The following is a 16218-nucleotide window of genomic DNA, read 5'->3' on the forward strand; positions in this document are numbered from 1 at the left end:
GGGTCAGCCCCGCCAGCGCCGCCTGGGGAGGGTGAGGATATGGCGCTGAGGGGAGGTGGGTGACAGGCCCAAGCCGGGACAGCAGCTCTCGGCCCGGGTAGGGCCCCTCGGCCTGGCAGCGGCACGGCATGAGGGCAGAGGGGCCGAGGTTTGCCCTTTCAAACGTCCTTCGGGTGCTGTTAAATGAAATGGTAAAAGGGAAAAATCCACGGAGATCCCTCGGTGTCTCCTCCAGCCAGCACACAGGGAACAGAGAGGGCAGCAACACTGATCGGTGCAAGCCTCTGTAAGCAGCTGAAGAGAGAAATCTTGGCCCCGCGGCCAGTCGGTCATTGCCACCCCTATCTGGAAAATGCTCTGTTAAATCTTAATCTAGACCCCCACAAAGGAAAGCTTAAACCTAAAGAAGTTCCCTTGCAGACCACTGATCCGCACAGATGCTCGTGCCAGCATATAGCAGCGGGTGGCAGAGAGGTGGGAGTGAACATCAAGGATTGGGTCAAGACTATTCCTTTTGGAGTCTTGAGGCACTAGCAAAAGCACAAAGTAGTAATCCTGGACGTATTTGCTGACAAGTACAGCAGAAAGACTATCCTGAAATGAGATCAGTGGAATGGGGCATAGCAAACCCCATTAACTCCCCTTGCAGTATTTGGGTTTCCTAATGAAGTCTTTCGCTTAAATAATGCAACCCACTTTTTTGTTTCAAGTAGAGATCATTGTTCTATTCAGCAAGCATAACTGAAGAATCATAATGGCTTTTTCCTGCTAATTTCTGAATTGTGCAAAATGCAGTAATGCTGGATTAATTTATGGAGGAGCAAACTGCAAATGTTGGCAGAGCAAGGATGGTAAAAGGCAAAGAGAATCATAGCTGCCGAAGTAGGACAAGGAGTCATAAGGTGCCTAAACAATAAAAATCACACAAAATGCAAAAACACCCTTGAGACTTCATCACAGAACAATACAGAAAACTGGAAGCAGTCCATCTGAGGTCGTCAGAGTCCTTTCGACATTAAATGAAACTTCATTGGCACTAGCCACATGTTGACTGTAGTGGCCACGCCTCCATCACTTAAAATTTGCAGTGAAGAATGCAGGATCATCTGTAAGATTTTAGAGAGGAGGACTGTGCAGGCAAGCCTCTGTTCCCTTCAAGGCTCCGTAAAACATAGCTGTGTTCTTCAGAAAGGATATCAAAATTCTCTTCTGTTTTTGGTATGATGCTGGAAAAGTGTTCATTCTGTAAAAAAGGGGTAAGAAGTTTTTGCTTTTACATTTTCCTTTGGGGGTTAGAGACGCTGTAAGTAAATCCAGCATAGTTTAAGGGAGAGCAAGCGGCTTTCACTCTAGAACTAGTGTTTGGATTTGATCATTGTAGTTTCTATTATATCTACCTCTTCCATGCTTTGTTGCTCATCTCCTCACTTTCGGGCTTTGTTTCTCTATTAGGAATGTATCAAACCTGTAAAAGTGGAAAAAAAGGCTGGAAAAGCAGCAGCTAAGATCAGAATTGAAGCAGATGGAAGCTATTTTCAGATCAATCAGGTATGTGTGATTTTTCTTCATTATTGTGTAACATAGCCAGAAAACACAAGTGTATCGTTAAGTATTTGAATAGTCTACAGCTATTTAATGCCTCAAACAGGATCAAGATGGTAGAAAAGTGTCGATATTGTTGTCAGCATTCTCATATCTTTTTTCCGAAGTCCAACTTTTTAATTGCCAGGTGTAATAAGCAGTAATTCTGATTTTTTGTCAGTCTTTTATGCTCTGAAACACAGACATTAACTAGTGATGCTTCTCAGTATAAGAGCGGATAACCTGAGAAGTCTATTTTGCTATCAATACTTAAGTATTAGAAATTCCTAGATTATTTGTGACAATGTCTTTTCTTATTGCATCATGTCATACAGCTGAGTGCTTACCTACAGAGATTCAATTAGATACTCTTAAATTTTGCTCTGATTTTTTTAATAATATTTCAAATTATTTGATAAATAGCCTGCAGAATTCATAAGCCTTCTACTTCCAAAATAAACGCCGAGTTTTGCAGAACGATTTTCCTGTTTACACAGAAAAAGTTAGCATTTCTTAGTTAATCAAGCTGGGAATTCATCTAGAAATGCTACTTTTAATTTTAGGCAGATGAAGACCTTTTGACTTAAAAAAGGGGGATACAGCACTTCCAAAGGAGTCTGGTTTCTTATTTTAAAATTTTAATTTAATACTACCTAATTGCTCGGTCTGTTTCTGACTTTATTGAGAAGTGACATTTAAGAGGAGAGTCTCATGGGAAAACTGACTTATTCAGGTCAAATATTATGAAAAATATTTCCTTCCAGTGGCAAGCCACACGCTGTCTTTGATATGCTGCCACACGGTTTTCCCATCGGTGTCCATGTCAGTTTTGCACACAGAAAGATTGCAGTATCAATTAAAAATGTTAGCAAGCTTGTAGTCTGGTTACACAATCTATTTTAAAGGAGTGAAATTCAAGTTCCTGTGAAGAAACAGCTCCAGTACTATTCAATAACATGAGCAGCATCTGATTGATAGAGAATACAAAGCTGGTATGCTTTCTCCAGGGTAACATTCAATGCACACTGGAGATCGGTGCTTAAAGGCCTGGGATCTCTGTGCTCTACACTTTTGTGGTTAAAATAGCAGCTGCAATCTGTAGCGTGTTAGCCACGCTAACCCGGTCTTCAGTCACCCACAAGTTGGAAAACTGAGCAAGACAGACCCTATTTGCTTCTGGGATAGTATAATTTTAGTGTTTCAGAGCAATGTTAGCCCACACATTTGTGCGATAGCACAAATACACAAATAATTGTGGCCTAAGCAGCTGTTCTGTATTTGATGAAAGTTATGTTCTTGGTCTTGCTAAAGTTTTCCTGAAGTTCCTCAGCAAATTTGCGTCTGTGTGCTAAATAATCCTATTAAAAACAGCAAACTTCAAAGATACTTGTCTCCTTCCTCATCTTACTAAAAATAAAAGATGCTTTTTGTGATAAACCAAGAGCATAAAAAAGGCAACATCTTTGTTACTAGATATACTAAAGGTGGAGAAACTGCTACCTAATTCTACACTGTGATCAGAACTGAGTCTAATATGTTTCTTTATAGGATGGAGCAGCACAAAAACTGGAAAAGGCTAAAATTACTCTGAATGACTGTTTAGCTTGTAGTGGCTGCATTACATCAGCAGAGAGTGTTTTAATCACTCAACAGAGCCACGAAGAGCTCTGCAAAATGCTGACTTTTAACAAGGTAGGTGACAAGTCATGGGTAGGTAGGCTGCAGAGTTTGAAAGTCGTAATAGATTGGTATGATGCATCTGCAGAAGCATGCGTGGAAACAGCGCACATAAAAATTACTTTCAGAGATCTGAAGGATCTGAGGACATTTTCAGTGCACTGTTGTGTTTTGTCCAATTTTTAAAAAGTAATCATGGGTTTGGAAAGGACCAATTGTAATTTACTGACTTCATAGTTAATCTGGGAGATACTTTCTGATGTTCTAGAGTGTTGAAAGTTCTGCATGTGCCGTATTAATACTGTCTGAAGTGTCATTTGTTTGGTTTCTTCAAAGACTGCTGCTCCCAATGAACAGAAATTAGTGGTGGTTTCGGTTTCACCACAATCCAGAGCTTCACTAGCTGCAAGATGCAAAATGGGTGTTCTGGAAACAGCAAAGAAGTTGACCGCGTTCTTAAAGAGTTTAGGTAAGTGGTATTGTGTTCTGTTAATCACAGAGGGGACTGCTGGGGTGTATGTTAAGCATAACTGTTATGTGTGCACAAGGTTGATGTGATTTAACCTCCCCATGGACTCAATGTTTCGTAACTGGCATTACAAAAAAATGCAAACTGTCTGCAACTTCAGTTGCATAATAAACTTGGAGTGATGGAAGGAAGGAACTTTAAATTTTATATTTACAGTCCTCCTGTCACTTTTGCTCGTCTTCCTGTGCTGACGTGCTGGGAAAAAGCTTCATTCTCAACCGCAGAGGGTGATACCTGTAAATAAGTTTGAATCCAGTTTCACTGGAGGCTTTTTGTTGTAGTTTGCCGTATCTTTCTTGTGAATTTTAACACAGATGCTGTACTGCCTAGGTGTGCACTATGTTTTTGATACAACTTTCTCAAGAAACTTCAGCCTATTGGAGAGCCAACAAGAGTTTGTAAAACGTTTTCGAAAGCAATCTGAAGACAAAAAGGCTTTGCCCATGCTAGCTTCTGCCTGTCCAGGTATGGTATTAAGTTAGTTATGGAAATAATAAAATGGCATACGAATAGTACACTAGAACAAAAACATCAGAAAGCTAGTCAGAAAAGGTTAAATGGATAAATTTGCTTAGAGGATTACTCTCTTCACAATACAAAGAGATTTTGGTGTTAATAGCAGTAGTGATATCTATACAGTTACCTAATGATCTCTAAAATGAATCTCGTGTCACACGTCCTTTTCATTTTGTGCTGAAGTGAGGCTGAAAATGGTTATTAATGGCTACTAAGCCTGGGGCTGAGGGGAGGGTGGGCAGACTGAAGGGCTGCTTGTTATTTTTTTTAATTTAATTTGCTAATTACACTCTTACCAGGTTGGATTTGCTATGCAGAGAAAACCCACGGCAGTTTCATCATTCCTTATATCAGTACCACCAAGTCCCCACAGCAGGTCATGGGCTCCTTGGTCAAGGGCCATTTTGCAGAACAGCAGGTAAGGGTCTGAAGTATACTGTGTGTAATGGCAAACTGCTAAGATTGACTGCTTTAAGCTGATATTTTTTTATTTTGCTACATGTTCTACATTAGAGTTTAAAGGTAAAAATTATCTTGCAGAAGCCAGCAAAGGCAGGATCTTGCTCACTTTCTATTTTATCTAATGAGAAGTTAGCAACTAAGGCAGTAACACTAAGTGCATGCTGCATGGACTACTTAAAACCCCTGCGTGTTATTTGGGAAGGCTAGAGAAACTTATTTTTCAGTGTCTGTGCTCCCATCCTGCTTGTGTGTGGTATTTTCATGTTGTTTAAAGTTGGCGAATACCTTAAAATAAATTATCCTAAGACAAAACCTCTCTCACGGCATACGTGCAGATCATGTCTTGTCTAAAAATTTCTTGCTCGTTCCCAACTTAATGTTCTGTTTCAGTTTGACTTAGTTCTGTTCTCAGTCTTTAACCTTGGAATCCTTCCAAATGTAAATTTGATATTTAAAGACTAGAGTTATACTAATAGCCTAGATTTGTCCAGTAAGAAACTTAAGCACCACTTCTGATTGTATGATTTATTGTCCATTAATGAGCAGTGGTTTAACACTTGCATTAAGTAAATGCTGACATCTGCATACTTGTTACAAAAATTGGCAGCTACTAAGAATTTTTGGCACAAGATACTGAAACAATGGCCTTGAGTCAATGACTTGTTTCCTCGGCCTGTGCTTATTTCTTGGATGGTCATGAGGTTTTTGTCTGACTCCAGATCATTTCTTAGTTGCTGATGCAGGGGCTGGGAATTAGTAGCGTGGAGGAAGCATATTCTTTAGCTGCAGAATTAAGAATTCCGTTCACTGACTGACTTTGGATCATCTGCGCTAGCAAAAGGAGGTGGGGGAAAACCTGTAAAAGACCACACTGCTGACACTTGCTACAAACTAAAATTGGGTTCTATGACAGAAATAATTTAATGTATATATAAATAAATGTTCAGTAATAGTGGGGAGTATTTCCAGAGGCATGGTGACATTTGTTTCATTGTTCTAATTTGTACCTGTAAAACATCTCCCTCAAGATAGGTTTGATATCGGCCAATCCAACTGCACAGCTTTGTCTTTCTTCCAGCGCTTAACACCTGACCAGATATACCATGTAACAGTGATGCCCTGTTATGACAAAAAGCTAGAGGCTTCAAGGCCAGACTTTTTCAACCAAGAGTACCAAACTCGTGATGTGGACTGTGTAATCACTACAGGTAAGCAGAGCCAGAGGTGGTCCAGCTAATTTCTGGAAACCTCAGAGCAAGACGTTTGCTAGTTTTAATAATGCTTTTTCTCTGATAGAGGACGTAGTGTAGGGATATTGCTGTATAATTACACTTTAATAATGCACATCGTGTCCTGGTAAAGATTGCAGGTGCAGTCTGTGGATTTTGTTTTCATTTACCCCCAAACTAAGAACTTTTTATATCTGTGGGTTCTCTTTTAGGAGAAGTGCTAAAGTTGTTGGAACAAGAAGGAGTATCTCTATCAGATGTAGATCCTGCTCCTTTGGATACCATGTAAGAACAAAATCTCATTTGCATCTTCAGTCATCTTCTTTTTCATCCAGTATTTATAGAGTGCTTCAACAGAATTTGCCTCTCCACTACTGTTCTGCGCAAGGCTGCATGTGTTTGCATTTGATTTGTTTACTTGTGTCACTTGAATCAGTACAATTGTGCATTAAAATACTTAATCTACAGATTAAGTGATGAATTTCCACTTTTGGAGAATCTGTAACTATTTGTTCTAGATTTTAGTAGTCCAAGGATTAGCAGCTCTCACAGTAAGTCAGCAGGATTGCTAGAATTAGCTCAGGAAGAGTATAATGGCAAAATAACTGTGCAGAGAAGTACAAATTGCATGACAGTCATTTACTTCAATTACTGTTACTCACAGTATAGCTGGTAGAATCCCACAAAAATCTAGCCGCAAACTTTGAAAAGTAAAAGAATCTAGATCAGCTATAAAACTTTGCTAACACAAAGCCTGTTATTGTGCTGCACTCAGTTTGCTTGTCTCTGTTCCTAGTTATCAGAGCTACTGTAAGGATTCCAGAATTAAAGCATAAATAAGAAATATTTAGGTCACTCAGCTAATCTCGATGAGTCTTTATTTGTAAAAAAAAAAAAATAAAATATCTAAGCCATGTGCAAACCAGATGAGACTTCAGTTGCTTCAGCTGAAAAGTAACATCTGGTTAAGTGGCAACTGCAGAGAGATCTAAGTGACTACGGAAACATTAAAATCACATTTTACTCATCTAAATTGACATGCAGTGGTGGTTCCGCACTGAACACTAAACCAAAGCATTCTTTTCCTCAGTTTAAAAGAAATGTCTTAATAGCACTTTGCACATTAATAAGCAGAAAGGCTACGTGTGCGGTAACCTTTAAGAATTATAAAAGAAAAGTAAGCATATGGTTCAAAAATTTATGGCTCAGGCACCTTAAGTTTTTATGACAGATTGTGACAGATTTTAACTGTACCCCTTGCAGATGTGCCTACCCCAATTATGCAGCATCTAGCACAAGAGTAGAATGTGACACTGCTCTGGTTTTAACTGTACCCCTTGCAGATGTGCCACTCTTGGTTTGAAATTTGGTTGATCTCTGAATAGGCTTCAAGTCGTTCTAGTACAACCAAGTGCCGTTTGGCAGCCTTTGCTCAAGAATTGTCTGACTAGCGCATGTGTGTTGACAGAGCTGTGAAGGGAAGCCTCTTTACGTGAGGCCTGTTCCTAGATGAGTTTTAATGGTTGTAAACATTGATCACCCTTGTGCTTCTGAAAAAAGGAGAGTGGCAGGTAGAGACAGTCTGTTGCTATCCAATCCCTTTCATTTAAGGGATGCTTAATTTAAACGAGAGATTTAAAATAACGTGCATGCCCAGAGCCTCAGTTTCCTTCAACTACATTTCAGCAGATCAGTAGCTGTAGGTTTCCCATCACACATTTACTAGCACATATCTATTTATGCACACTTTTTCCAGGATTAAGTGTCTTTTTCTGACATAGCACATGCACGGATTGCTTTCACATCAAAAAAGAAAAGTATTCTCAGCTATAATAAACATTGCATAGTTAAGTCCCAAAAGTACAACTTCAAAAGTTGCTTATGTAAACAAGTACTTCTGTTCTACCTGCTTTTTTGTTACACTGCTAACAGAAAATTGAGGAGAAAAAAATAATTCTGAAGTGTTTGGGTTCCCTTAGGAAATGACATTATGGAAGTGTCAGTTATAACATAGAACTGAACGTCTAATTACTTGATAAAAATCTCTGGCCAACCTCTTAGGAGTACATTCTGAACACTAGGCCTCATGCTCGTGGTGATAAAGTGCCTCTATAACCTTTTGCTAGCTTTAACATACTCAGTAAATTGACTGGTTACAAACAGCACGTATTCCTCAGAACTTGGAGCGTTCACATAAGCAGTCCAATGGCTGTTGTTCTGCTTTATCCTCCAGCACGTGGAAAAGCCCATTAAGAGGTTATTACATTTGGCAGCAAGAACGAGATAAAGTGCCAGAAATCCCAGGACTTTTGCTGGTATAACCGTTTGCTCCAGACCGGCGCTGAAGCCTACTGGCAGCCACATTTTAAGAGAGTAGCAGTACGTGAGGCCAGACACACTGAAACATTTCGTTAATGAAGCTCAGTTCCTGTAAACAAGATCAAATTAAAAATAGTTTCTGAGAGTGATTGCAGGCTGAAGTGTTGCCTTCTGCAGTTCTTCCAAAGCTAAGATTTTATCTGCAAGAGGCAACATCTTCGATTTGACTTGAAACTATTTGGCCTCAGTTCAAGTGTTTTCCCTTCTGCAGCTGTTAGTAGGAGAATGCAAGTGTCACTGCCTGATGAGTGCTTATAAGCAGATCCCTCATCTTGTTATTCTCTCATAACAAAAGCTATTGTTGTGGCTTCCATCTGGTGAGCTATTCTCAAGAAACATCTTGACCTCTGAATAGTTGGTTGTGCTTTGGCATGTCAGGGAGATGGAATTACTTGTGCAGAACTGGGATTACAGAATTTACGTTAACGTAATCGTTCAACACCAAAAATGTGTTGAACTTGAACCAGAATCCTGTTAAGGACAGCTGTGATTGGAGCAGATGTCCTGGCATCGTTAGGTTGTTCACCTTTCTTACATAACTTAAGCATGTGAAACTGCAGCAACATGGATTTCATCTCTCTGTGCTTGTGGTCATGCCATTGATACCTCCCAGAAGTGGTCTCTTGCATCCCGGCAACCACATCTAAAGTAGCTGGTTTCAAAAAATATGTTGTAACACAGAGCTAGAGCTTTCAATAATGAATTCTGCTTTTGTTGGTGTTGCAGAAAACCTTTAGCACCAATGAGATGTCTCTTGACTGAGGTAGGACTTTTGCCAGGTTGCGTTCTCCAGGAGAAGCATAGGTTGCACAGACCTATACCACCAATGCTCTGTTATTTCCCTCCTCCCTTTTCTAAGTGTAACTCAGGATGTTTGTAGAGGTATTAAACAGAAAGCTGACAAAATATGCATGTCAGGTAATTGCTCTTGTAATACAAACATTCCCAAACATATTTTTGATACGTGAAGATTAAGTTGGCAGTGCACGGGTCAGGCCTTGTGGTGGCATGTGGCAGTATTTCCACTGAGCTTGACCCAAAGGATTTAGGGCAGCACAGGGTTAAATCTGCTGGGCTCTGAAGCTATAAATATGTGGATCCCAGGAGAAATGGAAAAACTCAGAGCTCAAAGGGAGCAGGTCTGTGGCTTGTTCTGTTGCTTTTGATCCCTCTGGACCTTCGCGTTTGTGCTGGCTGTTCTGCTTTATCAAAGATTCCCCTAAAACTGCTTATTTCTTCCTTTACCCCAGGTTTGGTGGTGCTGCGGAAGAGGAGCTCACTAGCCACTCTGGAGGTGGTTCTGGTGGCTATTTGGAGCACATATACAAGTATGCAGCCAGGGAGCTCTTTGGAATTCAAGTGGATACGATTCAGTACAAACCTTTAAAGTAAGAAGTTTAAAGTCCTACAGAAGCACTGTCTTTATTGCAATTCTGTTCATGCTGTTATCTTGCTGACGGGCTGAAACTTTCCTTGCAACATTAAACATTTTACTTCAAGGCATGGGAATTGGCTTCTCACTCCCACAGTTGCTGAGCAATAAATCAGCCAGCGCTCTCTGCAGCCTTCCCCTTGGAGACTTCTAGCCCCTTCGCCACCCACATGCTTCGTTCTGGCGTGGTGGATTTTCCCAGTATCAAGTTGCAGACAATTTTGAGAGTAATTTAGAAGATTGAGCTGGTGTGGATCTGGGCTTCCTCACCTGCAATCAGGCCAATAAAGTAGATTTGTTACTAATCTAGCTATCACAGAACAGAAAATCTTGTGTCAGGGCTTTGGGGCTCTGTTTTAGAGAAAACAAGTCATTTGAGTTTGGGCATGGAGGCTTATTCAGTGGAGGTTCCTTCTAGCTTCCCAGTTGTAATATTAAGGTACCATTTGTAGAAAATTACATCCCCGATTAGCAGTGTTTATGTTTAGGATTCTCTGGTCTAGGAAGCAGAAGAAACAGTCCCACTGAGTCTCAATATTAAATACTTGATAAAAATCAAATTACTTATTCTTTTATCGGGAACAGGTATTTCCACTGAGCTTAGGAGTCTGGAAGCCTTCAATAATGGTTTGCTCACTGGTTTTATAACCCGCTACAACTTAAAAGTTTCCTCAGTGGCCTCACTAATGTATAAGTTGGCTGAAGCCCACTCAGGCGGCCCGTCACAATGAAACTTTTGTTTAGGCTCCACTTGCTTAGCTTTTAAGGGTTTATTCAACACAGGTGTTCTTCAGCAAACTCCGTTCAGGTGGCAGGTCCTCGAACAAGACTGGAAAAGGATCTGTAAGTTAGTTCCGTCATCTGTTTTGTTTGGGTGGCAAAGAACTAGGACAGCTTTTCTGAATAAGATTTCACGAAGAACTTTGTTTTTAGCACAGGGCTCCTTGAAGTTTAAAATAGAAGTTAATTTGGATGAGACATTTTCTCTGCTCTTGTTCCGCAGAAACAAGGACTTCCAGGAGGTGACACTGGAGAAGGATGGAGTAGTGCTGCTCCAGTTTGCTTTGGCATACGGGTTTCGAAACATACAGAACTTGGTGCAAAAGCTGAAACGAGGGAAGTCGCCCTATCACTATGTTGAAATCATGGCCTGCCCGTCAGGTAAGACCGCAAAGGGATGTCACTGTTAGGGTCCATAGCTGTAAGAAGCTATATGAAACTATATCTAAAATATAAGAACGGTAGGCAATTTCTCACATCCTGAGTGTTGTGGCAAAGCCTTCAAACTCTTGAGATGTGACAGTCACAGCATCAGAATTTCAAAGTTGTTTGTGTGTATATTATCCTTGCTAGAAGCTAGTAATTCTTCAGGATTTAAGTAATTACAGTTAAATTCCATTGCACAAAATTTGCATAATTAGTGCTTTTAAGGAGGTCCTCCTGGTTTTCTGAGCTCTTTGGTACATGAGGAGATTCTTCCTCTAAAATTACACAAAATTGACTGTTATGCTTTTAGAGAATGCTTGCTATGGCTGGTGTGAGGAAAATCTCTTTCCACCTATTTTATTCCCTTTTCCACTTTGTGCTAAGCCCTCCTTTTTCTCCCTCCTGCTTCTCTTTGAATCTGCCAGCAGAGCACACACGCAGCTTGAGCCCAGCCTGACACGGCACTGAGCTGCCGCTCTCGGCACTCTGAGTAAACCGCTCTCTCTCCCCGTGGCTCTGCTCAGCACCAGGACACCGCTTTAGGGCAACCGCACGCCGCATAGCTCAGCTCACAGTGCACCTCCACCCCAACAGCAAACCCTGAGCGTACCCCAGGGACGCTTATCTTACCTTCGGTTGAGGCTCCACGGCTGTTCTCACCTGGATTGTGTTCTGACCCTTTTCTGGAGGCACCAGATAAGAGCCAGAGCTCCCTGCTCCTTCTTGCCTCTGCCTCCCCGGCACGTCCCAGCCTGCCTCGGCAGCCCTCTCGCAGCTGGCTGAGTTAGCACCGGGGCACACCAGCCCACTGATCTTCCCTCTCAGGCTGCAGCCCACCCCGCTGCTGTTAGGTAACTGGGGAGTAAACCACAATTATAATGGTGTTTTCATTTCTGTAACTGTTTGCAGGTGCGGAGTAAATTAACTAGAGTTGGGTGGGTTTTTTTGTGATAAAGTGCTTTCTAAACTCAGCGATGTTTTCTCACTTTGTTGCACATAGGCTGTTTGAATGGAGGTGGTCAGATCAAACTAGATGGAGAATCCAGCAAGGACCAGCTTCAGCAAGTTGAGAGGCTGTATGAGTCTCTTAAGACTGAAATTCCAGAGAAGAACCGAACTGTAAATGAACTGTATGAGCAGTGGCTGGGTGGCGCAGAGTCAGAAAAGGCGGCGAAAGCTTTGCATACAGAGTACCACGCAGTGGAGAAAACAAGCACGGGGTTTAATATCAAATGGTGAAGACTGACGCTGTGAAGCCCAGATGCAGATACTCAGTGCCTTTTTAACTCAAATTATATTTAAGATTCTCAAAAGACAGCTAAAGTTTTGTGCCGACACTGGGAGTTTGCAATTTTTGACTCTCGTTAGGGACCAGAAGGTAATGTGCATACAGACAGGCAATATTAATTCCTACAGCTTTATAATTATTGAGGTGATGTAAATAAAAACAAAACACTACTTAAAACACACGTCAAAAGAAGCAGTAATGCATCCTAGCCTCTACACAGTCTTCAAGGACTAAATCTGCGCTCCCTTTACAACCCAGTTCCGACCAGAACTGATGAATTTAAGGTACTGAAGGATTTGCCTTGCAGTAGACCGTAGCCTCACTGAGATGAGCTTTATGCTACATGACAGTATTACTCGTCCAGCCCTTGCTGTATTTCACAGCGCTAAGTTTTATGGCTGTCTCTATCGGGACATCCTCATTTGGTTATAAATGGTCTAATTAGACCTTGGGTGCTGTTTTTCCATTTCACTGCCCCTGACTGGCTGCCCTTGAGGTCCAGATGCAGTATCTTCGCCCTGTCAGAGGGGGTGGGTACCAGCAGCCTGGGATCACGTGAGAAGCATCAGCTGGAGGGCTGTTTTATTGCCTGCTGAAATGTGAATTGAATGAATGTTTAAGAAGAACAAGCTAGAGTGATTTTTTTTTTCCTTTTAATTATAACAATTATCTATAACTGTGGGCATTGCATCTCTCTCCCTAAATACACAGTAGAGAGCATCACAGAATTGTCACATCTACCCCATCCTCAACAGCCACTTACTGATGGATAATATCCATAAATTCAGAGAAAACAATTTTTTACAGTGTTTCAAGTAAGAATTTATTGCCAACTTTTTTTTCCAACAAAGGACAAAGTCCTTGGTGCCTCTGAGAGGTGTTACTTTGCAAAAGTTAATAGAAGGCGGCTGTGAGATGTAATCATTACAACAAGTAGTTTACCAGAACAATCCAAGAGGTTAGTCAAAACACATCTGGTTTAATGCAGCGTATTACGATGCCTTGCCAGAAGACGGATGTGAAACAGATTTGGTCTTTTGTTACTGGAGATGATGTGTGCTTGTCTTGCTATCTGTATTTTTACATACGGGTATTTTCAGAACTATTCACAGAAAAACAACTGAATGAACTCTATTTTGGTCTATTTAATCTGAATATCAGTTTTTTTCTGGAGTGACAATGTTTATGGGGAGAGGAAGGCAGTAGTGGATTTGCAGCTGTACCTGAACTCGAGGGGAAGGGACACTGACAGATGTGGAATCTCTCCTTGTGACTGCTGTAGCTGCAAGTGAACATGAACTTAAGAATCGCATTATTGAATCACTGCAGTATTTCTCCTTTTTCCAGTTACTGCTATGTGAGGAAGAAGGACTGTGCGGAAAGTAGAGTAGATGAAAACTGAAAACAAAGCTGCCACAGGGCTTTGTTTCTTCAGAGTAAATACAAACAGATGGAGGTGGTTACTGCATCTAGCCCAGATTGAAACCTTGCCCGGACCCTCGTCAGAGATAACCCTCCCCCAGTTACTGCTGACCTTCACTTAGGGCGGTCAAAAAGCAAAGCTGTCAGACCTTGAGCTGCCTCTTGTGATGGCTTCTTTGGCAGTACTTGCCTGTGTCCTTCTCAAAGCCTCCTCCACTCTTTCTTAAAAGTAAGCCAATGCTGTAAAAGATGGGGTTTAAAATGTTTTTTAATTAAAAGCTTTACATTTTTCAGGTGTTGTTGATCAGTTAGTGAAATCACAGTGTTCATAAGGCAAGAATCTCCCACTGCATCCCCCTCCCCACCCTATTCATTTTACAAGCAAGTTGGTAGTTTCAGTGAATGCCCTTTTCCATGCATAGATTTATAACACACAGTGTTACGCTAAACCATAAAATTTTTATCACAGCAAGATGCTAATGCAAAGTCAGTCCAGTATGCTGCAGTGCTGAGACCAGAACTCTGTACATCAGTGCAAAAGAAACATATTCTGTTTCTGTTGACAACATGCAGGTCAGGCCAGAAGTGCACAAATAAATAAAGCTAAATTAGCTGTAGGTTAAACAGCTGGGGGGGGTCTACATTTTGTCTCTTCTCTGGTTACCAACGTGCACACTGCTGACAGCCGTCAAAGGACTCTCCACTCGGAACACGCTGAGACCTCAGCTCCTACAGACACTCCTGGGTGTCTGTTCTTGCCGTGGTATCAAAGAACAACTTGCATTCTCCCAGCCTTTGAGCTGCATGCCGCTGCTGTCAACATGAGCGGACTCACTGCTAGTTCGGGAACCCTCCCCGCACGCACCCGGGTGCATCTCTGCTCCCAATATAAATAAACTTCCAGAGGAACACCCAGGTAACATCTACAAACTGTACCACTACATTTAAACTGAGTAACTTTGAGGCAATAGTACCGAGGCAACTCGTGCAGCAGGATTAATTCTTCCCCTCCTATGGGGGAGAGTAAATTCTAACACTATAACTTAATAAAAGGAAAAAAGAAAACCTTCATCTAGTTTCTAGCAAGGGAAGAAACAGCCACAATCCAGGCTTCAGTGGTAACAGATGCAGTTCACAGTCCACACGTGAAAGATCCCAAAGTCAACTCTATTCCAGTGTTGGGAGCTATAAAATTTATAATCAACACTTTAAAATAACAACATACGGTAAAGGATTACGGGACCAACCCCTCTGCTCCTCTGTGTTTTCACCTGAAGTACGCAGAACGGGTGTAAACTCAGCAACACCGAGACAGTCACGCACACTCTGCACATTGAGGTAAAGACGAAAACGGAGATGTGCGGCTCCCACGCGGAGTGACCTGCCCAAGCCCAGACCCGCCGGAGGGATTTTCACAGATATTTACGGAACTACCATCAAGCCCTATGTTTTCCCCCCCAAAAAAAACCAAAACTACTTTACTGGTTTGTAATGCACCTCCCCACCACCTGCAAATAAAAGCTTTGCACATTCCTCAGACTTAAAAAAAAACCAAAATACAGTACTGATTTTGCACAAACTGAAGGCTGAAGAGGCTTAAGAGACCCAGCTGCTCCCTGGCCCTTGTTCCAAAGAAAAGGCAACATAAAGGGAAGTTTCAGCCAAGTGTTTTCCAGTTTTCTGTCTTGAGGGGGGAAAAAAAGAAAGAAGCAATCGATGCCTAGCAGCACATTGTTTGCTGCCTAAAAACTATCACACCTTGAAAAGTATTTCACAAAGCCAGTGGGTTAGAGCACGCGTTCCTCCAGGCCTGAACGCCACCTGGACGTACTCTGCAGGGTGGAAGTGGTTTGGATGGCTCCTGTGAGTCAGTGATTGCGTTACAAATCCCTACATAATTTTTCTGTGTTGGCCTACTATAAAAATAGGGGCAAAAAAGGAGGCAGGGGTGGGGGGAGGAAATACCCAAACCCCACTGCAATGATGGTTTCTGTTAGCCCAGGTCTGGAATCAACCGAGTACTGCTGCACGGCACTGGGGATGCCGTTTCCCTTCCCGCTTTCCTCTTGCGCATCCAAGTCTCCGCTCCTCATCCCTGCCCGGTGCAGCCGGGCAGCTTGCTGCCTGCCCTCAGCCCCAGCAGGGCACAGGGAGGGCTGGACGGGGCCAGGAGGGGTTCCCCGCCAGCCCGGCCGTGCAGGAGGTCAGCAGTTTTGGAGTCGCACCGCTGCAGATCTCTGCTCCAGCCAATTTTCCCCTGGGAATTGCAATGCAGCACCCAGGTCTGGCAGGGCTGCAGGCAGGAGAGCTTTACAGCCCTGTGGATGCCGGCTGGTCTGTGGGGTGCAGCACCACGGTCCCCCGAGTATCCCCACCTTCTCCATCCTCTGCCTTGGCTCCATCCCGCAGGGAACGGGCTGCAGGAGGGGCGGCAGCTCCTGCGCCCGCCAACCCCATTGGCCGGCGTGTGGGCGTCCTTTCTTCCTCCCCGACAACC

The 16218-nt window shown here is 42.4% G+C and overlaps 1 protein-coding gene across 1 annotated transcript; it reads left to right on the plus strand.

Moving 5' to 3' along the window:
- The first annotated feature begins 1220 nt into the window (after nt 1-1220).
- NARFL (nuclear prelamin A recognition factor-like) lies at nt 1221-12474 on the plus strand. The gene is made up of 11 exons (XM_009894620.1): nt 1221-1256; nt 1453-1548; nt 3130-3273; nt 3595-3727; nt 4118-4252; nt 4603-4721; nt 5844-5973; nt 6207-6279; nt 9624-9761; nt 10809-10966; nt 12012-12474. Exons 1-11 carry the CDS (start codon nt 1221-1223, stop codon nt 12248-12250), a joined length of 1401 nt encoding a protein of 466 aa, XP_009892922.1. The 3' UTR covers nt 12251-12474.
- The last annotated feature ends 3744 nt before the right edge of the window (nt 12475-16218 follow it).

Source organism: Charadrius vociferus, unplaced genomic scaffold (assembly GCF_000708025.1).
Source record: "Charadrius vociferus isolate BGI_N301 unplaced genomic scaffold, ASM70802v2 scaffold600, whole genome shotgun sequence".
Taxonomy (NCBI): domain Eukaryota; kingdom Metazoa; phylum Chordata; class Aves; order Charadriiformes; family Charadriidae; genus Charadrius; species Charadrius vociferus.